Source organism: Scleropages formosus, chromosome 7 (assembly GCF_900964775.1).
Source record: "Scleropages formosus chromosome 7, fSclFor1.1, whole genome shotgun sequence".
Lineage (NCBI taxonomy): Eukaryota > Metazoa > Chordata > Actinopteri > Osteoglossiformes > Osteoglossidae > Scleropages > Scleropages formosus.
The window spans coordinates 450,425-476,783 of record NC_041812.1 but is presented as its reverse complement, the minus strand read 5'-3'; the positions used below and the strand labels follow the sequence as shown (position 1 = coordinate 476,783).

Sequence of the window (26,359 nt, the reverse complement as noted above, 5' to 3'; positions counted from 1 at the left end):
TAATGTCTGCGTCTGTGGTTTATAGTCTGTTAGTTTGGATTCCGTGCCGCAACCTACGTGCGACTTGAGTGCAGTTAAACTGTGATTCTACCTTCCTGCTGTATTCCTGTTTTGTGCTGGCAATGGCTTTGCAGAGCTCGTACTTATACTTCTTGTATGCATCCCTGTCTCCAGACTGAAATGCGCAGGATTGCACACAGATCTTATTTTGGATTTCAGCGGTAATCTACGGTTTTTGGTTGGGGAATGAGTGGACTGTTTTGTGGGGTATGCAGACACTTAGACAGTACTGGATGAAGTCCGTGACCACCGTGGCATACTCGTCCAGATTGGAGGATGAGTTTCTGAACAGAGTCAAAGCAGCCCTGGAGCCTTTCCTCCACTTCCGGTGTCCAGCGCCGCATAGTGCGCGTCACAGGTTCCTCTCGCTTCGGTTTCTGCTTGTAGACCGGGAGCAGTAGGATCGAGGTGTGATCTGACTGCCCGAGGTGTGGATGCAGCAGGGAGGGGTATGTGCCTTTGTGTGAAGTGTAGCAGTGGTCGTGGGTGTTTGAGTCTCTGGTGGGGCAGGCAGTGTGCTGAGGGTACTTTGGGTAAACGTTCCTGAAGTCGGCTTGGTTAAAGTCCCAGGCAGAGATAATGAAGAGGCCATCTGGGTGCTTGTTCTCGTACTTAGTGACGACGTGGTACAGAGGTTTGTTTAGAGCGCTGTGTGTGTTCCCTTGGGGTGGGATGTAAACTGCGGCCGTGAGCGCGGCCGAGAATTCCTTGGGCAGGTAGAAAAGTCGGCATTTGTTCAGAAGGTATTCAAGGTCTGGAGTGCAGTTCTCTGAAATCACTTCCACATTTGTACACCATGCGTTGTTAATAAGAAAGCATATGCCCCCTCCTCTCTTTTTCCCTGACGAACCAGTCCGATCTGCGCGGTGTTCTGATGGTCCATGGACTGGACCGCATGGTCCGGTGTGCTGGCGGTGAGCCGCGTCTCCGTAAAGCAGAAAACGCAGCAGTTCCATAAGTCTCTTCGGAATTTAAGTCGACCTCTGAGATCATCCAGTTTGCTGTCCAGAGACTGAACGTTGGACAGGAAAATGCTGGGCATCGGAGGTCGTAGCTCACAACGTTTCGCTCTCACCCTGCGGCTCCATTTCTAGGCTCACGTCTTCTGAGTGGTCCCAGGTGGGTCGCGGCCGTGTTTGCAGCAGAGCGAAGGTAGCGAGTTGAGCTCTCTTATGCCAAGAATTGTCTAATCGCACTGTTACAAATTTTCTAATCGTGCTGTTTCGCATATTTCCAGAAGTATTTGACGATCATAAGTAATAAGAGAATAAACTCGCTGGAAGGATAGCGACACAAGTCTGCGAGGATCAGCAATTAACCCGCTGCCACCCACTGGTGCCATGTTTAGGTTGCAGTTAACATTTAGTAAATACAATAATGTAGGAAGAAAAGAATTTAATTGTCTACTCCTAGTTGAAAGTCAGTGCTGTTAACACAGGCGTTTATTGTTGAGTCCAGACATCTTTGTTTAAGCGTGTTGCTTCTTGGAATGTAAGAATGCCTCAGTTTGGGTCCACATCTGGACAGTAAATGAACAGCTGTGTTCCTACCCTAGAAATGTAGAACTTCTTTATCAGAATACTGGGCTTTTAGGAAAGGTTACCTTACCACCTTTTTGCTTGGGTACTTGGTAGTACATTTGTGTTCGGTGGATCTGAACCAGAGAAACCAGGAATGGTTTGGTTTCCATGCATTGCAGCAGATCAGCATACATGTAGTTTGCTTTGAAACCACCCCCCCCCCCCCCCCCATCTTGCGTGGTGTAAATCAGTTTTACCCAAGATGGTGCGGAGGTGAATACAATATTTGCCTGCAGCTCTTTCTCATTTGTAGCCTGCACATTTAAGGAAACTGCACTACAAAATAAATGAATTATATTCTTTTCCCTTCTGTGTTTTTGAGCAATGACTGGGTTGTCCACAAAATAGAAACGTGAAGGTTCTGAAGCCATACAGTATGTAAAGCGTGTAGCCGCCATGAGTACGTGACCAGTGTGTGAAATATCCCAGACTCTTCCCAGCCATCATCCCTCTGCGTGTGTGAGAGGATCGCCTCATCAAGTCTGCTGTCACAAGCTTGCAAGGCTGCCGCAGGAGACGGCACTCACTTCGATCCAATGATAATACTTTATGCGGGTTTGGCAGGTGCTCTGGTGACAGAAGCTGCCCAATTATGCTAACGTGGCACGAGGAGTCAGAGATGCATCATTGCTAGAATACACACTTGATGCTTAGATGAGTTAGTCAGGTGGGAATGTTTTCATGTGAAGCAAAATAAAAGGATTGAGAAGTAATTTTTTTTTTTTTTTTTTTTTTTTTTTTTTTAATTTAAATATTTTCTTCACCCTTCACGTATCTCAGACATCCAGTGCACCATAACAAAGAAGCAAGAACGTTTTTGCGTGCGCACACTCGGTGCTAGCTGGTTCTCCAGGCAACTTCCATCGTGGTTTCTGCAGTTCGATGGCACATAGCCCTGTCCTCGCTCTGTCTCGCTGAGCTCTTTCTTCACTTGTGTTGGAGAATGGAAGTGAGGGCGGGCTGTGTGGTAAACTTCGACGTGGCCGGCTGCTTACTTAACTTGATATGCTTTGCCTGCCTGTTAATGTACCTGATGAAGAACAACTTATCCGCAAATTGGTGCAAACCTTGATGGAGAGTTTAAGTTGTTTGTGCAGTGGAACTGTGAGCAGTAGCATCTTGATGTTTATTAACTTCTTTCCTGAGTTAAATGTTGCCCACCGGCATTATTTCAGGAACTGGTGGAAGTCAAGCTTTGGCTTTTCTTCTAATTTCAGTGTTTTGCTTCTTATTGGCAGAATTGGGCTAGCTGTGTAGCTGGACAGTGCTGTTGAGAGATGCTGTCTGAGAATGTGTGACATGTTTGGGGAGGCACACCCATTTTTGTGCAGGAAATAAATGTACCAGAGTTAGAGGTTTGTTTAAGGTGCCCAGGTTTAACACTATGTTCACATGGAGAGTTACTGAGAAGGTGTAGGGGTGTGTGTGTGTGTGTGTGTGTGTGTGTGTGTGTGTGTGTGTGTGAGAGAGATACAAGAGAGAAAAGGAGAAATATCTGCTATATAATTTGTTTTCATTGTTTATGTACCTCAGTAGTTTCTTGAAAGTAGGGGTGTATGGTTTTTTTTCTTTCTTTCTTTTTGTTTCACTTATGTGGTTAATGTATATTGTAAATCTATAACTGCAGGACTGCCTCATTGGTCCTGGGCATCTGGTCCCTCCCCTAGCGCGATACTTCGACAGCGGAAGTTTGGTTATCATATTCAGTTTGCTGATCATGTACTTTGTTAGACTGGATTTGTGTGTGTGTGTGTGTGTGTGTGTGTGTGTGTGTGTGTGTGTGTGTGTGTGGGTGGGTGGGTGGGTGGTAGGAGGGACTCGTCTATTCATTGCTTCAGGCTGCAACCTGAGGTGAGTTTCTAGAGCAAATCCAGAGCAATTAAAATAACTGAGAGAGCAACTAGTGCTATGAAAACCACAGCATGAATTTAGGGTGAGGGCAATTGGATTAGAATAGGCTTTCTGTGTAAGACCTTTTGTTTAAAAGGGGTTGGGGGGGAGTTTACTGGTTAAATGAGAGGTCCCCCGTCCCCCCCATAGCTGATCACTCCCAAGCTTGAGAAGCCCTGACACAGTGAATTTGTGTAATACTTGCCTTGTTTATCAGACAGTAAAACACAGCATGCAGCTGGTTCTCTTCAATAGCAAGGATTTTATAGTTTAATGTTTGTGTGTATATATACATGCTTAAACAACTAACACACACACAGAGGAAGCGGAGGATGGGGGTGTGCCAGAAAGCAATTGATGGAGAACGTGGCAGAGACAAGTGTGCCTCCTCAGGACGAAAGACCCGGCATAGCGGCTGAAGGGAGTTCCCAGTGTTGTATAAGCATGGTAATGCACCAGCTGATTTTCAGTGTTTGTATGTGGAATGCCAGTATGTGTGTACATGTACACGTGTGCTCTCTTGCACTTGTGTATTGCCTTCTCACATGATACACACGTGGTCCACCCACAAACACATCTAGTGGGAGTGTGAAGGTTGCCAGGAGATGCCGTAATTAATTCAGCTGTTCAGCCTTTGTAGTACATAGTTAAATGTTGCTTGTAACAAAGGGCTTCTGAGGATCCCTTACCACAAAAAAATATTGTGCTTTCCCAGCTTTTTGGGGAACTCTTTTGATGGGCATTGACCTGTCCCACCCTTAGAGGTCCTTATTGTGGCCACACCTAGCCTGCTCTCATGTGTCTTGGTGTACATGAACATTGGGAAGGTAGTAGCTAGAAGCAATAGGCAGTTGGTGTCTAGGCTGGAGTGAAGTCATCTCTAACACAAAATGCCTTGACAAGTAGTGATAGTGGTGGCTGGAGCCCTCGGGGGGTCCTTTAGCAGCACAGAACCCTTGGTCTCAGGCAGTTTTCTTCAATCTTCTCAGCCTCTCATGCTACTCCATTTCCTCTGGCTCCTTGTGCCATCACAAGCTCTTACTGTTTCCGTGTGTACTCATGCTAGCATGTTTTTGCTTTTAAGCACCACATTAACATCTTTCTTGCTGTACTTCAGGAGCAAAGAGCCTTTTAACCTGAGTGTTTGAATGTAGCAGTTGACAGTAACAAGCGCTAGTATTGTGGTGTGATATCATTTCTTCCTATGAGGAGTTTCGGTTGCTCTCGCCTTTAAAATGTTGTCCGTGAATTTGATTGTCAGTTTCTCTGAGTTAGTGGTTTGTGTGTTAAATATTGTTCCTTCACCAAAAATTACTTGCGTTGCTTGGGTTTTCTCCTTTACACCACTGTTGGAGTACTGTACTACTATTTTTCACTTTAAACTCCTTTTGGTTGCAAGTTTTGGCCACAATTGTACCTGTTACACAATTCACCCATGCAGTGTCTGATTTATAATCTCTCTCTCTCTCTCCCCCTCCCCTGCAAAGAGAAAGTGTAAGTTTCTGTTGGCATTCTTTTAAATCTTACCTTGTTGTGCAATAAAGAATGTGTTTCAAATGTTTTGGATTCTTTTTTTTTTCCCCAAGACCCCCCCCAGGAAAAAAAAAAAAAAAATACACTGGGAGTGTGTGCAGCAGTAACATTTTTCTTTTTTTATTGTACAGTTTTGCACATTGACCATCCTCAGCCTTTCTTCAGTTGTCATGTAATTTGTCTTTATGTAGAAAAGCAAGTGTACACTTGGTCGTCCTTGCTGGCAGGACATTGAGTTCCTTTGGTGCTTTCTAAGGTGTATGTCAGCTGATGCTTTGATAACATTGAGACATGGATCTAGTACTAACTTTCTGGGCTCCTTTCAGTTTCTAGGGTCTGATAGATATGCTAATGAAGAACTTCCACCAACATGTGTAGTTCTCAGTGATGCTGTGGTATGGATGGACAAATGTCGGATGAGCTCACCTGCACCAGGCCTCGCTGGCTGGAGAAATGTGTGGAGGAGAGGAAACCGAGGGCATAGGAACGTGAAGGACTACTAAATCGTAACACAACGCATGTATCTGTAAGAGTCATGGTCTGAAGGAGCATGAGCAGCATACTGAAAGTCTTATTCCTCTTTTCAATCTTGTGATGCATGACTGCTCTAGGGACAGAGTTTAGCTGCAATATATATTTTTTTTTTCCATCTCCTTTAAAGCCCTTGTTTGCCTTTTGTGAAGTTATTGCTTTGAAAAATGGCATCTCTGCCTTTGTGGGGGAGCGTCTCTTCTGTACAACTGTGTTCACTCATCCCTGAAGTTATATAAGCACCACCTCTCAAGCCTGAAGCACCTCATGAAGTAATCGGTAATGGGCTGCAGTTTTCATTCATCACAAATGGCTGTGAGGCTGCTTAATTCACTGTCTGTTGTGTTGATGGTGGAGTATAGGAAAGGCTTTTTCTCTTTCTCTTTTCTTTTTCCTCTCGCTGCCTTTTTCAGTGCTCCATCCTGTTTGTCTTGTTGGGAACAAAAGTCCCTGCTCCCCCCTTCTTGGACAGTGTGTGTAGAATTCCTGTAGATACACAGTGTACTTGGGCAGCCTTTTGGTCCAGTGCTCTCCTCTGAGTCTGTCCACCTTTTACTCTACAGCCTTTTCTGTATTTTACATGTTTCTATAATCCACAGCTAACTTGAAAGTGTTCCTTAGAGCATGTTAGTCATTTAGTTTTCCTTCAGGCATGATTGGGATCTATGATCTATGGTTGGGATCTTCTCCATCTCATCATCTTATGTTGATTGCTTGTCTGTTCAGCCAGTTGAAGTATGACTGGAGAAAGGTTTTTTTTTCCCATGAAACTTTAGACCATTTGTAAGATGAAATTGTACATTTTTATTGTCTATATGTTATTGCTTGTACCAAGTACCCCCCCCCCCCCGTCCATGAACATAAAAATCTGATTAATGTGTGCGAGCCAAATTAAGCATTTACTCTCCTTTTCCACGGTCAGTCAATTTGCTGGCAAGTCCACATTCTGTAGAATTCAATTGCTTGTCTGCCTTGTAGAATTTCAGCTGTGTTTCTGGGGATACATACGTGGATAGCGCCGGGTCGTGATGAATGTGAAATTCCCGTGTGTGTACGTGCTAATACGGATGTGTGTATTTATCAAGTTTTCCATTGGGAATATGAAAAGTGCAGCGTGTCCAGTTATCTTTGCCTCCGCAGGGCACGGGACTCTTCCCACTGTCTAGCTGCAGAATCGCACTGCTCCTTGCTTTTGAATACTCTGTGATTCAGTTACCGCATCAGAGGTCATAGTGTCGCTCAGAATCCTATTATTTGTGATTCCTGAACTCTGAATAACAGTCTGGTTGGCTGTAGACTTGGGGATTGAATTAAACTTTTGCCTCTTCATTTTCCCTCTCTGTCTCCCCAGGGTCTCTTGCTCTTTTGCTAAGGTGCTCTTAGGTCTGGGTGCTCTGTTGCTAAGTACTATCTGTTCATTCCATGTTTTAAAACCAACTTTGGCCCCAGTCTGCTGTAATTAAATTAATGTGCTTTTTAAATGGTATACAGCATTTTGACATTTCAGACAATAGTGATCAAGGTAACTGTAACACAAGGAAAATGAGTTCTTCTGAAATGCTGTCAAAGATAGTGTAGCAAAGATCAGCTTTGTGTAAACTTCAGGTTTACTTCCCGGTTAGTTATGTTTAAAAAGCAAGGTTTGTTGTTTTATGCATTGTGTATGTTAATAGCTTTGACATGTACACTTAGCCCTCATATAAAGGGGTCCCATATAGCAAAAAATACTTCAATGGCTTTTCAAAATATTTACCCCCTTTTTTTAATACAGTGGACTTTATAAATGTTACATTTGTTATGGTCAATTTTACTTCCACAACAGGAATTTTGAGTAGAACTGCCAGACATTTAAATGTCTGACATTTTACAAGACAGACACACTTGGTGTCTCAAACCCAAAAAACCTAATGGCCACACATTCCTTCACCTTTTATCCCCCTCCAGTTTGACATGATAAATACAATGTGTTCACTACATCGTTATAATACAGTGTGTGCATTACAGTGAATATTCAATTCAATCTATTTTTATAAAGCTCTTCTCGCACAGTGACATAGCGCTTTAATGCAGGCGTAAGGCAAGAAAAACAAATACATCAGATAAACATAGACAGTTGACTACTATCATAATATAGTACTTCTATAGAGCTATAGGCATGTCTACTGGCCACGGAGGAAAGGAACAAAAACTCCCAACTGAAAATCGAGGGAGGAAAAAACTTCTGTGGGTCAAAGGGCCAGTGGCTGCCCACCCCTCCTGGGCATTCGAGATTAAGTAACAATTCTAAGCCAGTTAACAAGTAACAATGATATTGTTGCTATATGGTAGCTTGAATCCCCAGCTCGGCATGGAACGTCTTGTCCATCATGGAATATCGATTCATTTAGTTGGTGCTTTTCTCCAGAGCTACTTAAAATTTACCCATTTATAAATGCGGGGCAATTTTTTAAAGTATCAGCTGAGGGTAAATGCCTTTAAGGCTATTACAGCAAATCCAGGGTGTAAACCCTTTGTCCTTTCTGTTCAAAGTGGCAGCACTAGTCACAAAGCCAGCTGCTAAATTTGAATCCTAACTTTTGAAAGTAAACATGTAACAAAACAATTGCAGAAATAATATAAACTGCATGCTTTATATTCCCTGGAGATCACCCTGTTTGGCAGGGCCCGTGCCCAGTGGGGGTGTATGCTAAAGGCCACAGTTTTCAGACCCTTCTTGAATGTAGACAGTTTCCGCAGTTCTGAGTGAGAGGGAAGGGTTGTTCCACCACACATAAGTGACCCCCTTATAATGGGTCACTCATGCATACAGGAGCAAAATGCACTTTCTCTGTCACTCAAACACTATGGGTGACTTGGTCACTAATCTACCTGAACAGCATGACTGCGGGAGGGAACTGACGCAGACACAGGGAGAACAACGAAAGCCACAGACTGAGAAGGGATCGACCCCACATCCTCTCGCACTACCCAGGCGCTGAGAGATGGCAGCATAGCGAGTAGCGCTGCTTCCATTTGTGAAGGCAGTTTGGATTTAGTTTAGAATTACTCTCTGCTGCATTAATTTGTTTAGTAAATTGATGCCTGATCACTGAACTGCTGAGAGTTTTGGGAATGGCTGGTAGCATAGTGGTTAGTACTGCTGTCTTTGGAGCCAAAGGTTGCAGGTTTGAATATCACCTCTGACTGTAGCACCTTGAGGAAGGTACTTACCCTAAATTGTTCCAGTAAAAATGGGTAAATAATTGTAGGCAGATTAATATTGTAAGTACCTTTTTGGAGAAAAGAATCAGCTAAATGAATAAATGTAAATGTTTTCCGTTCTTTCAGTCAGTTCTCCTATTTGCCTTACGGCACTTTCAGTAGCAGGCATGATCTGTAGAAAAGCAAATTGGACTTTGCTTGATTGGTTTTCGAACAGAAGACCAGCATTTCTACAAGGGTTTTTTTTTTTTTTTTTTTTTTTTAAAAAAACAGTACATTTATTTTTGTTTATAGAGCACTCTTCTCATGCAGTGACACAGTGCTTTAACACAGATATAAAGCAAGAAAAATTGATACAAAGAAGACAGTCAACTAATGGCTACTATAATGAAGAAATTATAGAGCTATAAGTATACCTACTGGCCACCGGGGAAAGGAACGAAAACTCCCAACTGAAGGTTGAGGGAGAAATAAAAACCTCTGGGGGTCCACGGGCCAGTGGTTGCCCCACCCCTCCTGGCATTCTAGAAAGTAACAATTTGTAAGTCAGTGTGTAACAAGTAATAATGATAATGTTGGTAAATGGCATCTTGATCCCCAGGTCGGCATATACATCAGTCCTAATTGTCAGCTTGGGGCATCTGGACCTCAGCATCCAGAAAAATTGGTATCGGGTTGTCATTGGGGAGCTGTCCATCAAGTTCAGCCCAAACCTGAACCACAGTCATAATTGCTTTCTATAGTACTTCCTGGAAAAGGATCGGCATAGAAGTCTGTTTATAGCACTTATATATTTCAACTGTGCCATCAATGCTTCTTGTCTGCTAGGGAATATATATATGGTATTTTTTCCTTTAAATCCCCTTAAAAAAAATTACTAGGAAGGTGATAGTTTTATGTAGCGACTCGTGTAATGAACATTGGTGGAAAGAAACAAACTGCACTTAGATACAGACGTGTGATTCTTAAGTGTCTCTTGCTGCTAATGTAATGAACACGTATTTTTCGTGAGATGTGTGTCACCTGGAGAAAAGTAAATGTAAATCCCAAAGTTGTCTGGTTTTCAGTCAATTGTGGAAGTGCACCCACAGATTGGATCAAGGCCACTTATACATGGCTAGCCCACTTGTGAACCCCACACATCGTTTTGGTACTTGTTCCCTAGCATTTGCCGTTGCCTCCATTTAGCCTGACACCACACTTGCAGCTTCTCTGAGAGCCACTGGTTCTTCTCCAGTCACTGATGCACATTGTGTGTCATGTTAAAGCACATAGCTGTGGTAAATGTAGACAATGCCACACAGTCTGGAGCTGAGGGGAGAAGAAAGGTCATCAAAACGCAGGATAAACTGGGCTGAAGTAAGTGTTTGCTAAGAGCAGTACCCAGTCTGGTGGAGGATGAGGAAGTTGTCGCCCAGTGAAGATGACTCATTTTCCAGGTCTTGGCTGGACTGTTGGCAGTTGTCAAACCAGTGGGCTGTGTGCTCTGCAGGGGATGAAGACAGTGGGTGCATGTGCATGCGTAAGAAAGTGTGCAACCAATCAACACTGGCAGTGTGCTCAGCAGTTGACCTCCCCTCATGTGTTATAGTTCTTTTGTACCCCCTTCTTGTGGAATAAGTTCACATTTAAATGCAGGACTTGGACCTCTAGTTGTGGAAGTCGGTGTTCGTCTCCCAACCCCCCTCCCCAAATCATTAAATAAATCATTAGGCAGCTGTAAGCTTGTATCTTGGCACCGGCTCCGTCCCCCAACAAAACTCTCACAGTAAGACTAAAGGCTCTCCCACCTCCCACCCCGCCAAACACTGGTTTCTCCACTATAAAATGGAGCTTTATATCTGTTGCTTGAATAAATAATGCAGGGGACTTGTGCCCCCCACCCAACGGAAATTGTTTCACGGGCTTGTTTTTAATGGGATGCGGTGTGGAGCTGGCGGGAGATGATGGAAGGTTAGCACCATTGAGTTGGTTCTTGGAGTCCTGCTGCTATGGTCAGTCCTATGAACCCATCGGTTCCCTTTATCATCCAGTGTGCTGATCCCTGGTTAAGTCTGGCAGTCTAGATTATTATTTTTTAATATTGAACAGTTTTCCAAAGACATCTCCAGTAAATTCCTTGTTTTGTGAAAGGAACTAAGGGGGTATAAGTTTTTTTTTTTTTTTTTTTTTTTTTTTTTTTTTTTTTTTTAATTCAACAAAATGGACCCTTAATGAATGTAATTAACATCCATGCTTTACTGGTACGAGGAAATATTTTGTGAATAACTAGCATCTAGACTGTTAATATTGAAACCATATAGGAACCCTACAGCAGCATGTTTCAAAAATGTTATAAAGGCTGATGACTGCTAATTTGAAGCTATGTTAAGTTTTAAATTAATTTTGGTCTTCACATTACCTGCTGTTCTGCAGATTCTGCTTAATCAAGGTTGTCTTATGCAAGAAGATATTTGAAATCCTCAAAAGAAAATAAATAATGCAAAGTGCTTGGTATCTATAACAGGCTCCCCGAAAACAGTGTCCTCTGAAGTGTGGGCTGTATTACTTGTATTAACTTTTTGTGACTTTGCTTGAAACTATGCAAGTCAAAGACTATAAATAATGAATGAATGTGCTACAGACTGCTGTGGTGCAACATGTAGGCTCAACAGTTAAAACATGCTTGTAAATGCAGTGTCCATGATTAATTCTTTGTTTTATGTTCCACATGCCTCCTTTCTGCAGAAAGACATTTTATTAAGCAGTTTTTTTTTTTTTAAAAAAATGTACTTAACGATCAGTGTTCAAACCCACAGATTGCTGATTTGGTTTGATGGGTTTAAAATTCAAAAATTTTAAAAACCTTTTTTTAAATGCCTCTCTCTCTCTCTCTCTCAGCCTTAGAGTGCTATTGCCACCCTTGTAGCAACGCGACCTGCCAGACAGATGGGGTGTGCTATGTATCTATCAAGAGATCAGGTAGCACGATCACTGTGGAGACGAAGATGTGCATCCAAAAGAAAGACCTGTTTCCCGACGGCCGGCCCTTTGTGTGCACCGAGTCTGTCAAGCCTGACGTCAGTCTCCACCCCAAGTGCTGCAACACTGACCTCTGCAACACAGACCCCGTAATAGACCCAGGTGAGATGCTGTGTGGCATTGTCAGGTGGGAGAAGCATCAGTTTGCTGTTTTACTTCTGTGCCTTTCAAACAAGAAGAGCTGAGGTATTTTAAGGCAAGAGCAGTGCTGTGTGTCTTCCCCCCCCCCCCCCCCCCCCCCCCCCAGTGTTTCCCTCTTTGCTTTACACTCTCTTCTAATTAAGATGCAGGTATCCATATAACCATATGGAACCACTTCACCATTAGTGTCTGTCTGAGCCTAATAACCTATGCTCTGGCCAAAAGGCAGTTGCTTTGCCTACCACTGAAAACTGACCCTTGTTACCTGTTTTTGAGTGTTGCTGGAAAGGGACCAGATGATGTGTCCTGAAACTTTTCTGTGATCACCGGTGATGTTTTTGTTTCTGCTGTCACACTGCTAAGACGTGGTATGGTGGACAGTACGAGCGAGTGAACATAGCCTTCCCGCAGTTTGAGCAGACATTTCGGAAAGCATTTCAAAATTAACTGGCTGATGTTCATAGAGATGGTGGTAGGTAGTGCTGCCACTTGACAGCACCTGAGCTGTGTGGACATGGTGAAGGAAGGTGAGTGACTGTGTGTAGTCAATGATACCATGGTGAGAATATTCAGGGAAGCAGTGAGCTCCTTTCCGCTAAGCACGCTGTGAATAGAATGCCTTTCAGAAGAGATTCTTTGATTTGACTTCTTGGAAGGGTGCATGGCTCTTATTCCTCATTTCCAAAAAATATTTCACAACATTTGAGACGTTGAGAGAAGATGAGTGGGAAAACTGCATGTAGAGAGTCTAATGTGCAACACTGGAATGCTCTTGGCTGCTTTTGTACCTCATTGACAAACCATTAATTTCACAACCAACATCCAGGGTTTGTTTTGCATTATTTCCCATCATCTCTTTTTCCAGTCCCCCCTGTGAAACGCATGGACACTTTCTGAGGTTTGCATTATAGGCATAAATGCTGCACATTAAATGAACTGTTTAACTTGTTGAAGTGCTGAAATGTGAGTGAGGGAATGGATTTTAATGAGGGCATTTGTGAAAGAAAATAGAGGTAGGATAACTGGTCATAGGTAACCCTGTATCTGTACTAATAATGGATAACTAGTGGGATTTTACGATATGACAGTAGGATACCATGACTAATTTAAAACTGAGGGTGTAAGCATAGTGTAATGACATTCCAGCAGTTATTACTGTGTGTTATTTGGAAATTAAGTAAAAGCTATTTTGTCTCTTCACTGTGGGGTTCTTTGCGCTATGATACCCTAACCTCTATTCCTTCTATGTCCTTCAGTGCCCCCTCCACGACCCACGTCCTTGGGCCCGGTGGCACTGGCGGCAGTCATTGCAGGCCCAGTGTGTGTGCTCTGCTTTGTGCTGGTGCTGGTCTTCTACATCTGCCACAGCCGCTCTGTCATTCACCAGCGTGTGCCGAATGAGGAGGACCCCTCCATGGACCTCCCCTTCCTCGCTGATGGCACCACCCTTAAGGATCTCATTTATGACATGACCACCTCAGGCTCTGGCTCTGGTATACATGACCATCTGTGGCTGAGAAACAGTTGACCACAGCTGCAATTTACTGTTGGAGGTTTTGCAGGTCTCCAGTTGATCTAATTGAAGTATTTGTTCCTTTATTGGATTAATTGGTACACGAAGTCATCAAAAACATTGTTTACATTTATTCACTTAGCAGACGCTTTTCTCCAAAGCGACTTACAATGGATGCTATGTAGTGTTATCAGCCCACACACCTTATTCACAGCGGTGACTTACACTGCTAGATACACTACTTACACTGGGTCACTCATCCATACAGCAGTGGAACACACACACACACACTCTCTATCACTCAAACACTATAGGGGAACCTGAACAGTATGTCTTTGGATTGCATTAGAGATCTGTGGTCATTAATGTAAAGTTCACTAATGTAAAATATGAGTGACCTGTGGTCATTGAGATGGTCTAGGTTGAGAATTTAACTTGCATTTATTCATTTAGCTGATTTTCTTCAGCTTAATGTTAAGCTACTTATGATTTGTGCATTTATAATAACCCATTTATATTTACTTCCTGCAATGATTTGCCCTTGTGTATAGCAGGGTTTTTTTTCAGTTTTGTGCCAAGCTTCCTGGAATACATTAGCTTTTTTAGTATTATGTAGGAATAGACCATTTGAGTGAAAATACTGAAGCACAGGTGATTGACGGGTGACTGTATGACTGACCTGTTAAGCCAGTGTGGTGACCAGCATGTGACCCCACTTTTTGCAGGCTTGCCCCTTCTCGTGCAGAGGACCATTGCCAGAACCATTATTCTTCAAGAGAGCATTGGCAAAGGCCGCTTTGGTGAGGTGTGGCGGGGACGCTGGCGCGGTGAGGAGGTAGCCGTTAAGATCTTCTCCTCCCGAGAGGAGCGCTCATGGTTTCGTGAGGCCGAGATCTACCAGACTGTTATGCTTCGCCATGAAAACATCCTCGGTTTCATTGCTGCCGACAATAAAGGTGAGGACAGGGCACTGTATCTCAACTCTGTATTTGGAGTCACTTGCCTTGTGATGCTGATGCCCCCCCAGCCTTTCTGCCTTGGATCTCATCCTTGCATGTCTACCCCACACAGATAATGGCACGTGGACACAGCTGTGGCTGGTGTCCGATTACCATGAGCACGGCTCTCTGTTTGACTACCTGAATAGGTATACAGTCACTGTGGAGGGCATGATCAAGCTATCCCTGTCCACCGCCAGTGGTCTGGCCCACCTGCACATGGAGATTGTTGGGACACAGGGTGAGTGGCCATATGAACTGACCATTCCCCACGCACACTTTCGCTTGTTCGCTCTCTGACACATGCTCACATGCTTGTATTTTGCATACAAGTTGAGGAATATCAGTTTAATGAGCTTGTTTTGAGTGCAAGTATGTGTGTATGTCTCTATATATATATATATATATATATATATATATATATATATACACACACACACACTTTGTTGTCTTCCACTGATGTTCTGGACCAGCATTTTACCAAATTTTAAGTTCACTTGCTTCAGTTGCACTATCAATCTTGACCTGTGGACTGGGGTTTTCATTTGATTTCTGCTTATCTTAACACTGTTTTGCTAGCCGAGTAATTTACTGTGAATTGCAGACACCGTTTATTTTTCTACCTTTTTTTTTTTTCTTTTTTTTTCTGTCCGATACCTTGTTTTGTCTCTCTGCTACTCAAGGCAAACCTGCAATTGCCCACCGTGATCTGAAATCGAAAAACATCTTGGTGAAAAAGAATGGGACCTGCTGCATTGCTGACCTGGGCCTGGCTGTTCGCCATGATTCCGCCACAGACACTATTGACATTGCCCCCAACCATAGAGTTGGCACAAAGAGGTGAGTGTTGGGTGCTGCTTCTGGTAGAATTTGTCTGTTGTTTTTATGTCGCGTGAGTGCGTGCGTGCGTGCGTGCGTGTGTGGGTGTTGTCTATCCTGTCCATATGTTTTCAGTCATTTCTGCCTGTCTATATAGGTCATGTGTGTCTGTCTACTCTTTGTTTAAGCGCAAGCCAGGAGCATGTACCCGTGACACCGAACAAAGAGAATGTGTGGTAGTCGCAGACACAGACAGAGGATGAGTCATCACACAAACCGCAGCCCAGCCCTTCTGCTGGCTCTGGCGTGATGGAGCATGTTTACAGCACCGGCAGGCGGAGGAATGTCTGCTGAACAAAAACAAACCTTATTGAGTTGCAGCCTGCTGCTGACACAGGCACGCTGTCTGGCCGACTGTCTTCTAAAACCTTTTCGAGAACTAAAGTTACTGTAACTTCCTCTAGAGCACAACAGTTATGAAAAGATAGATGTGCCTGTGGTGTAGATAAATTGGATTTTAGTTTGGGTGTGTCCTGCTGAAGTCTGGGTGCTTGGTGAACAGATCATTTGTGGTGCTGGGGCTTTACATTGACGTGACAACAGTGTAATTGGCTGCTATCTCTCCTGAGCTCTGCTACTCTGTGTGCGGTCGCTGGCAGTAGCAGACAAATCAGGGAGTCTGCTATTGTTTGAGGAGCCCAAACACAGAACAAGAGTAGTCACCTTCTTTCTCCTCGGAGAGAGAGGATTTGAGGAGAAGCTGTGTTTACACACGCATCTACTCTTGGTGTTTTTCTTCTTCCCCGTCTTTCGGAAATGTTGAGAAAAGGCGACCATCAACACGTTAAAAGGAAACTCATGAGACTGACAGATTTATCAAGCCATTTTGCAAGTTGTTGTTCTTTTACCCTTTGCTTAGTATTTAAGGTTTTTGTAATTTTCATTGTCTGAACCGCTTGTCCCATACGGGGGCCGCGGGGAGCCGGAGCCTAGCCCAGCAGCACAGGGCGTAGGGCTGGAGGAGGAGGGGACACACCCAGGACGGGATGCCAGTCCATTGCAAGGCACCCCAAGCGGGACTCGAACCCCAGACCCACCGGAAAGCAGGACCCGGTCCAACCCACTGCACCCCCCCCTCCCCCCCCTGAAATTTCCATTTCACTCAAAATTAGTCATCAAGTTTTCATGCCTTTTAGATAAATAAAATAGAAAAAATTGTTCACATTTTGTACCCTTCAGTCTCTTTATTGCCCTGGTTTAGCTGCCCTGTGCTTTGTTGCCTTGTCCTGGGTTCCATCCCATCCGAAGCATAGTTGTGTCCTACCCTGTTGTGTTGCTGTTTCATTGCTTTATTGCCCTTGTGCCCCTGGTATGGTTGATCAACTGCAGTGATCAACCATACTAGGGGCACTAACCCTCCACCCACCCACCCCCACCCGCCATGTCAGCCCCAGGTTTGTTGCTTTGACTTCACCCTTTGGATTCTGGGAGGGATTGGCTGTGCCAATACCCTTTCTTCCTGCTAAACAATTTACTGTGTAACTGCAACGAAGTACCTTGTTTCTGTGTGTTTTCTGTAACACAGGCAAACCTGTGATTGAAAGCTGAAAATATGTGGCAGATTTTTCTTTTCTTTCAAAAAAAAAAAAAAAAAGGTAGACAAAAATGAGGCTGTAAGAGACGAGGCAGGAGACGAGAGGTGCAGTTGCCCCTAGATGAAGCCTTTTATTTGCCCTTAGAGCAGGGAGAAGGAACAGGATGGAAAAGGGGGACCAGGGAACAGGTAGCATGAGGTTTCATGCGGGTGAGGGGTCTGGGAGAGTCGGGTCGGTCGGGACGCGGGCGTTTTCTCTGGGGTCGGGTTCGAGCTCGGGTTCGTTTCTGTCTCGTTTCCCTCCTCAGTCTCTTCTCTCTACTGCTGGGCACCGGGGAAGAAAGAGGGAGTGTAATCAGCCCCAGCTGTGGCTGCTTTGCCCCCATCTCCACCCCCTCCCGTTGCCGCCTTGGCGTGCTACAGAGGCCAAACTTAAATGACTAATTTTATTAAACCATAACTCTACCATGAGTGGGAAGTTATGTAACTTTTGTGATGAACATTGGTTCATATAGTGGAAAGAAACAAATTGACTGTACTTAAGTATCACATGTCTGCATCTAAGTGTCTCTTCCTGCTAATGTAATGAACACGTTGTATTTTCGATGAAATATTTGTTGCTTTGGAGAAAAGCGTCTGCTAAATGAATACATGTAAATGTAAGTTTTGGAAACGGCGTTCCCTCTGCTGCAGGACTGAGTTTTAGGCGACTTAGGAGTTGTCATTGGTGCGGTGCTATACGCCGCTGAAGAGCAGCCGGAGAGCTGTGCCGTTTGGGGTTTTTTTTTTTTTTTTTTTTTTTGTTGCAGATGGCATCTTGCAGACTAATTTCCAGAAGTAGGGTAACTGTTCTTACTTTGTTAGTGCTCTCACTTGAGGAACCAGTTTTGAGGAACTGACTGACCTCTTGTAATCTACCTGTACCTCTTCCCATAGGTATATGGCCCCTGAGGTCCTGGATGATTCAATAAACATGAAGCACTTTGAGTCCTTCAAGAGAGCAGATATCTATGCCATGGGCTTGGTGTTCTGGGAAATTGCACGCCGCTGTTCCATTGGAGGTGAGCACTGTTCTCTCACCCCATCCCTATAGCTTGTCTTTGTGCACAGCCAATGGAAGATTACAGGAACTTTTCCTGGACTTCATATTGATGTATAATGCTTATTTTTATGGCCTTACAAGTTATAATGGCAAATAAATGAAAGCTTTTATTGTTCCTGAGCTTAATGAAAGTGTTCAGTGATCATAATTCTCTTGAATTTATGCCTTTAGTGTTGTCCTTTAGTGTTGTAAAGTCTCCTAGTGAAGCATAGTTTAATCCCCCTGAAACTTTTTGCCATCTGTTGTGCTCCCTGGTTTTGTTTTTTTTTTTGTGTCACATTTTGATGGTATCGGGTCTCCCACCTGCAGGTATCCATGAGGATTACCAGCTGCCGTACTATGACCTGGTGCAGTCGGACCCCTCGGTAGAGGAGATGCGGAAAGTAGTTTGTGATCAGAAGCTGCGGCCCAACATTCCAAACAAGTGGCAGAGCTGCGAGGTATGTGTCATGTGACCTTGGCTGGGCATGGCACGATGTATCGTCACCATCAATCCCACTCCTCTTCCCACCCTTCACGAGTGCAGCACATGCAATTGTCTCCCTGCCTTATTGGCAGCTCTTTATTATGCAAAACAGCCAGTTGGTTTAAACCCAGTTTATGCTCATAACCACCTCCCTACCCCCAATCTAATAATCTGGGTTGAGGTAACAATATCTGACAGCCTGTATAAAACATCAGATGCCGTTTGAGGGCAGGCGCTTTGAATAGTAAATGGGCAACATCGGACTCCCCCCCCCCCCCCCCCTTTGGTCTCAGTGTCTTGTGGAAAAATATCATGTCGGGATGGAAGGAATCACTGAATCGAAACAGTGGAATTGCTACATTAAGAACAGTTTGAAAGACTGCTGTTGTTTGTTCAGGCTCTACAATCAGGTTGTTTGTAAATATGGTTCAGTTGATTCTTTGTCAGTAGCGCTACAGTCGGAGTACTTTTGCACACCATGCCCCTCAAGGAGAGCAACATATTGCGTGAATCAAGCAGGGAGCTGGAAGCAATAACCATGGTAGTGCTGCAAGCCACCCGCGAGTACGTTTGACTTTGGGTCATGTCTCCGTAGCTTTGGATCACAGAGCCTCTTTAAAACAGGATTAGTGTTTTAATGGCCTCTCCAAGGCACGAACAGTCATGGTGAGCCTAGCTTTGCCTGTTTGAATTTCTCACTAACCCTTGCAGTGTGTGGCTAAGCCTGATGGGAGTCTAATTTAGTCTGTTGAGAGGGGTGGGGGGGTTAGATGACAGATCAGGTTGGGACAATGAGTGCTGTAATGGTTCTCTCTCTGGGTTCCCATGTCAAACCCCCATTGCTGCTGTAGTACCCTTCATCAAAGTACAACAGGAATAATACCCTGTTATGTAAATGGGTAAAAAAATTGTAAATTGCCTTGCCTAGAAACCCAACATTGTAAATCACGTGGGACAAAGGCTAAATAAACAGCAATAATAATAATGCAGGGCAGTCCCAGTTATTGTGACAGTGCTGCTAGGGAGTTGCAGTAAAAAGCACATGAAAAACTTTGCTTATGGCACCTCTTTACTTTTCTTCCTCAGCTCCACATTTCTGTGATATCTAATACTGTTGTCAGGCCACATACAGCATCAGTCACTGTACACTTGCTTTTCCCGACTTTTTTTTTTTTGAAAGATGTCACAGGAAATGGCAGTTCCTGGACAGGAAATGTCAACAAGAACGCAACATCTCAATTAGACCTGCAAACATTAAAGGCTATTTTGTAACAGGCTGGGAGGAAGCGTTTTATTCATGCTTTGATTAGCATGTGTACTTGCTTAGTTGGTGCTCACACTTATGGTTAAAAATTGAGATGTCTTGTGCTCTGAAATGTGTAGCATTAGCTGTGTCTGTTAATGTTTAGGGTGATAAGAATTTCTGTAGGACTGTGTTTTTTATAAAAAGAAAGCATGCCTCCTGTTCATAGTGTAACTCACTCTTAGTTTTGAGTGCTTTAGTCATTGCATTTATATTTGCATTTATTAATTTACCAGACACTTTCCCCAGTGCAATATACATCTCAGAAAATGATACAAAAAGTGCATCACATCAACAGAAGGAGAGATTTGGATGGAGACGTGTAATTGTAGAGTACAGTCAACTTATCGCACACCACATTATAAACTGGTGTCTTACACAAGTAGCTGCATATGGGCTCTTACACACACACACACACATTTTCAGAACCGCTCGTCCCTCACGGGGAACCGGAGCCAACCCGGTAACACGGCGTAGGGCCGGAGGGGGAGGGGACACACCCGGGACGGGACGCCAGTCCGTCACAAGGCACCCCAAGCGGGACTCGAACCCCAGACCCACCGGAGAGCAGGACCCGGTCCAACCCACTGCGCCACCGCCGCCCCCTTGGGCTCTTCCATTATTAAACAAATTAAACATGTACATGTTTAAGTAGTTATGACATGAAATTCCCCCCCCCCCCCCTTACCTTGCATGTGATTTGATTTCCTGTTACCCCGCCTAGTACTGTAGGTACATACAGATGCACGTTAAGTGCTCTTGCTTGTACGCCACACGTAAAGTGTGTCTGCTAGTCTGGAATCGGCAGCGAACATGTCTTTCGATACAGTTGAGTCTCTCGGTGTGTATGTTCGTGTGACGCTGACCGTTGTCTCCATTCACCCGCAGGCACTACGTGTGATGGCCAAGATCATGAGGGAATGCTGGTACGCCAGCGGGGCGGCCCGCCTCACCGCTCTGCGCATCAAGAAGTCTCTGTCGCAGCTGAGCCAACAGGAGGGCATCAAGATGTAGAGCCGCTCCTGTCGTCCTCCAGTGTGCTGCTGCTTCTTTCTTGAAGAGGGGAAAAGCAATACAGTAAAGAGGTCCCCCCCTTTGGACAACCATTTCAATACTTGGAAGGATATTTGTTCTACCTCACCGAGGTAGTGGCCTGCACTCTTGCAGCATTTTCCTGCAGATTCCGCGGAGGAAGGTGGTGACAAGTTCTGACCTCCACCCCACCCCCGAGAAAACTCGTCCCCGCAGCCCTTCTCCCAGCTCGGAGCCGAGGGTGTTCTTTCCGTTTGCCTGTTTTTGGACCCCCCCCCCCCCCCCGCCCCCAGGCACTTTGGGCACCCACCCTCCTTTCCCTGTCATCAGTAAAACTGGAGAAAAAGAACAAGCAGGAAAAAAGAGCTGCATTTGAACATTTTAGTCACCTAAGCGATGTTACTAACAGTGGGAGACTGGTGTAGCAACATCAAGAGAGCATTACAGATAAATGAAATGCATAGTATTCCATTTTATTTGTAGTAGTTTTTAGGATAAGTATTTAAAGTTGGTGTTTCCATCCTTCCCACCCCCCCGTTTTTGCTTTGCCTTGGAGAGACAACTGTTTGCCTGCTGACTGTCTCTTTGGGAATGTATTGCACCTTTTTTCTCTTTACTTTTTTCTATTATATTTGACAGATCACTTTTAATATTTTTTGCATACAAAAACTGAACATGACCTCATTCTGTCTTGGCAAACAAGATGCGACATATGCAATATATAACGTGCCTGCATACACGTGTATTCATGTCTATTTACATGCTTATGCATTATGCATGTGCTCACATGTATACATACGTATGCACACACGTACATACAGTTACTGCTGTTTGTTTAACCATGCCTTCCAAGCCAGGTTTTACCAGAAAGTGCCAGTACTCTGAATCAGACCCGATCACCAGTAGCCAGCATGTGAGGAGCTTGCGTGCGGTTGGATCGAATTGTCAGGGAAGGGGCGTGGGAATACCCACCGGCACCATCGCCGCACCCTCCCGCTTCGGCCATCCGCACCCAGCCTCCTCGTCCACGCAGCGGCCCGTTCGCGTTGCTCCTCGGGGTCCGCTGCTGACCCCACGCCAGGACCTCGGCACATCTTTACTGCTGCGAACAAAAGCATTAACGGAACTGTCCTGTTCTCACATGTTAGGCTTTTGATTTCTTTTGGTTTTGGTGTGTGTGTGTGTGTGTGTGTGTGTGTGTGTGTGTGCTTTTTTTTTTTTCTTCCTCCTCCCCTCTGTATCTCTACACATACGTATTCATGGTGTGCAGAGTGGTACATTTTATTCAAATATAGCAAGTGCATATTTTCAAAGCCATAGGTTTTTCAGCATTTTGTGGCAATTTTTCTACACGAATGTACATTTTTTAAAAAAAAAATTGCTGTTACAAGTGCTCGTCTTCGAGTTTAATTAGAGCATGTCTTGTGGGACCAATAGAAATCTAATCTTATTAATTGTGAGCTGTGGCCCAACATTCCGAACGAGTGGCGGAGTTGTGGCCGTCATCACCCTGTTGGAAGGAAGAAAGGTACACGATTGGGTTGGACTTATAAAGCACCATATTACCACGCAGGGTGTCAGCTTGTAGGATTGATGGGTGAATCTGATATTCTGATTACGGAATTTGGATGAATTTTTAGCGCGTATGCCGACGTACGTTTTTCCTAGCACGCAACGTACAGCGTATTTACTTTTGAGACAGCTTTGTGTGCTAGGAAAAACGTTTCTGTGAAGGTATTAAATCTGTGTCCATGTAGCCATTTCCCCCCTCCCCCACCCATGCTTGGTTCCTTCTGTTTAGTAATAAGTGCACTTCTGAGCATCCGTCTGCTCTGCTCTGCGATAATACGGTTCGCTGTGGTCTGTGACGTGGCGAGCGCAGACCCGTGGGTAAGGAGGCACTCTGCAGCAGTCTTCCTCACTGTCCCTTGTGTCTGTAGCAACAGGGGACCACTTTGCAAGCAAGCTCATCTTTTGCCCTTCGACGTAGTCGGACGAGGCGTGAAAGTGCACCGTGAGATCCGGCTCCTCCTCTGCAGTCTAGCAAAACGGCGTCGACCAGAAGTAATTCGCCCTGGGAATATGGTGAGCCGAGCAGACAATGTGTCATGGAGTCCCGTTACACGTTAACATGGAGAGTCGTTCTAAAGTACAGTATCATTGTGCAGAGCAAGTAGACATTTGTCAGCCTCTTCAGCTGTATGTCTCTGAAAGGCGAACGAATACGTGCGAACAACGGAGGTGTAGAGACGTGGAATCGGAAACTGCTGCTGGTAACGCCCGTGAACACAAGTGAGCCGGTAGCAATGTCATCCTCTGTAATTCTCGCAGCCGCGCTGTGTCGCAAGCGGGCCGTCCTCGTTCCGTTACTGCGTTTACTCTAGTCTTAAATCGCCGGCAGCCTTTTGATTTCCGCTTCCGTGCTAAAGGGATGGAAACCATATTTTGGTATTCCTCGGTGGAACACGCATCCGGGTATCCCGCACCACGGTGACCGCTTCGGCCAACCGTATCGTTGCTCCTCGGGTGTTCGTGATTGTTGCTGCTTGTGAGCTTTTCTTCTTCGCGAAGAAGGGGAGTCGTGGCTTCGGGCACCGACGGAGAGATGGACGGCCGCCGAGCGCGGAGCGGAGGCCATCGCCGTAAAACAACGGGGACTACTCCGCAAACCCTTTTGTGACCCAAACCAGTAAGTCTGAAGTGGCACAATACCTGTTAACAGAGCAGAGATGTTCTGAAGTATTTGCACCCTTCAGAACAGGAGGAAATGATGCAGTAAACGCCACTGAAAGCGTTGTAGAGTAGGGCAGGAAATTTTAGTTTTGTACAAGGTGCTCCGCCGTCTTATGGTCCTTTTACACAACTTTCGTTTCCGTACGCTTCCCGGAAGTGAATGTCAAATGTGATGCAGGACTCAAAACGTGTTTATTTTTGCCTTCGCTGGCCTTGTCTTGGGGGAGACGGTATCGGTTTAATGAAACAACATCATTAAAGAGACTCCGGTTCTCTCCTGTTGCAGCACTCGGACAGAGTCAAAGCTGAGCGCTGGAAGGGAATCCCGACGCTTTGGTCTCTTTCTGCCTGTTGTCCGCTTTGAAAGGCCAACACTTGTCACCTTTAACCCCGGTCCAACGGGGCTGCTCGGTTTGGTCACAAAAGGGAGCAACATGCTTTAAACCAGCCAAGGTGCTTATTCACTTAGACTGCATCTTGGCTGCATTAGTGAGACCACTGTGCACAGGTAGAGGAAAGCTTGACTATATTTTTAGTGCCTGAGTTTCACTCTTTTACCATATCTTTTTCTCCTCCCACCCGGAATTATGCACTATATGTGATTCAGTTCCTGTGTTTGCGTTAACTTTATTTTTTCTGAACTAATTTATGGAAAGAAAATGAACTTTAATGAAATGTAATGAAAGGATAGCGATAAAAGGTATAAAAAGTGACAGACCTCCTCTCTAAAAGACCAATGTGTTTTTATCTCTGTGTACATAATGAATTTGTTTTACCTGCAGGTTTTTTTTTTTTTTTTGCCGCCCCCTCCTTTTTTCTATAAAATGTTACACATTTCGTCAGTGGTACTCATAAGCTTATAGTGATTGTATTGTGCCCATATTGTAGAAAGTAATGTTTCCCTTTACAATTTAGTCTGATGCTTTTTGTCATATTTGCGATGCATATAAATAATGGCAAAACCCCTTTGTTTTGTTTCCCCTCCCTCTGAGCAATGTAGAAAATTTCTTGAACGGTGTATTTTATTTTGCTTTGCTGACAGTCAGGAGGGCGGCACCAAAGACACTTTTCGAGGGACCGTCTAGCCGTTGTCCAAAAGTGCCACATGTTGGCGGCTGTCGCATGTACAGGAAGGTTGAACAATCAGCAGAGGAAAGTAGCGACAAGTGGTTCTTATGCTGATTTTTAACTTGGTGCAGCAGTTATGTGAATAAAAGATTTTCCTCGTTCTGCTGTTTTTTTTCCCCCTGAACTCTTGCCATTCTTTTCACTGTTTTTCAGTGAAAAGGTGTGAGTGAGTGAGTGAGTGAGTGAGTGAGTGAAAGAGGTACAGTCACTAATGGGTAGATAGTGCTGTGCGTCACCTCAACGCTTTTGTGGATCTTTGTTTCGATGTAATGGGTACAAGTGGTACCGGTACCCAGGTAAAATGTGCCAATGGGAGCTTAGCTTAGGTCGCTACGAAAGGTTCTGAAAGCACCGATCAAACAGAACCATGGACCGACCCCGGTCGACGGAGGGACTCCGCTAGCGGTTGGGTGAAGTTCTGATGGACCGTGTCGCTCCGAGGCGCCGACGTCTGTCCTCCGGGAAACGGGAGACTCTTCGGAAGCCGGATCCCCAAGGGAAGCGATCGGTCGTGTCCAGATTCGGGTCGTGACTCAGCCCGTCCAGCTAATGGCCTAAACGAGAAGGTCGCTCGTGCGTCACGTTGCGGAACGAGGCCCTGCTCTGCGCATGTGCACGGTCCAAACGTCCCGAGTCCTGCTGGACGCCGTAGCGAGGGCTACGCGGGTTTAAATCCAGCTCTGGTGTCGTTCTGCAATCCAAACACCTATTTCACATGAATCGGTGAGCCTAAATTGCCCATGGTAGGTGCGTGCGTGCGTGCGTGCGTGCGTTTGCCTGCCCTGTGATGGGCTGGCTGGTTTCTTCACTGCACTGTAACCTGTCTCATGCGCTATGCCTACAGGATAGGTTCCAGACCTCCCTGGCCCTGTTCTGGACAAGAGGGTTTCCAGAGGATCTAAGGAGCCTTCAGTCAGCGGTTTTGACCGCTTAGTGGAGAGTGCGCTCAGCTGGTGGATATACCTCTCAGCCCCGGTGCCTTGAGCGTAAACGTACGTATTTGCGTGAAACCCCTTTGATTCGAGCCACAGGAGCCAGTGTAGACGACGTGGTTCCACGCTGTCAGACCCAGCGAGCACCGAGAGCGAGACGGCGCTAAGGGTCCCCAGAAGCTCGTGATTTCCTCAATGGTCTTCGGGAAACTTGAGGGGCTTCGTTGCAATATCGTCATCGAGTCGTGGCACAGGGGAAAGTCCAGCATGCTGGACTTAACAGGACGACACGAGGCCCCGAACTCCGGCTGTCCGTTCGGCCTCAGGACCGGCGCTTTCCGCCGAGCCCCGCAGCTCCGGAACGCCGATTCGGGGACGGCCGTGTGGCCTCCTGCCCCCTGATGGACGTTTCCCTCGACCCACGTCATAGTTTTACTAGCACGGAAGGCACACGAAGACCTTTTCGTGTGCGTCGTATGCCTCTCGCAGCTCGGGTGTAGCAATGCGATGTTTGTTTGTGGAAGGTGATGAACCTGGAAGGTGAGCTGGACCCACAACGTTCCCAAGCAGCAGTGTTCCGAGGGATCCGAGAAAGTAGTTCACGCGTTCGGAGGTATGCGGAACGTCGGCCTCTCGGCTTTTACTTCCCTGCGCGGATGAGCTCGGCTTTCTGCAAGAGTGCAGGAGAAGATCGGGAACCTGCTGTAGCAGAGGGAGAAGGGCGTGAAGACGGCAGACCCTCACACCTATCTGTCTAGATGGGCTGGACAGGGGGGCAGCGC

At 45.3% G+C, this 26,359-nt stretch overlaps 1 protein-coding gene across 2 annotated transcripts in view; it reads left to right on the top strand.

Annotated features, from left to right (window-relative positions):
* LOC108934033 (TGF-beta receptor type-1) overlaps positions 1–24,738 on the top strand; it is a 30,622-nt gene extending 5,884 nt beyond the window's left edge. For both annotated transcript variants that reach the window (XM_029253476.1, XM_029253475.1), the window contains exons 2-9: positions 11,676–11,918; positions 13,214–13,450; positions 14,196–14,426; positions 14,542–14,709; positions 15,152–15,308; positions 17,818–17,942; positions 18,293–18,423; positions 20,641–24,738. In XM_029253476.1, the coding sequence (XP_029109309.1) occupies positions 11,783–11,918; positions 13,214–13,450; positions 14,196–14,426; positions 14,542–14,709; positions 15,152–15,308; positions 17,818–17,942; positions 18,293–18,423; positions 20,641–20,766 (1,311 nt within the window). In that variant the 5' untranslated portion in view covers positions 11,676–11,782 and the 3' untranslated portion in view covers positions 20,767–24,738. The remainder of the gene's footprint in view (positions 1–11,675; positions 11,919–13,213; positions 13,451–14,195; positions 14,427–14,541; positions 14,710–15,151; positions 15,309–17,817; positions 17,943–18,292; positions 18,424–20,640) is intronic.
* Positions 24,739–26,359: the final 1,621 nt, after the last annotated feature.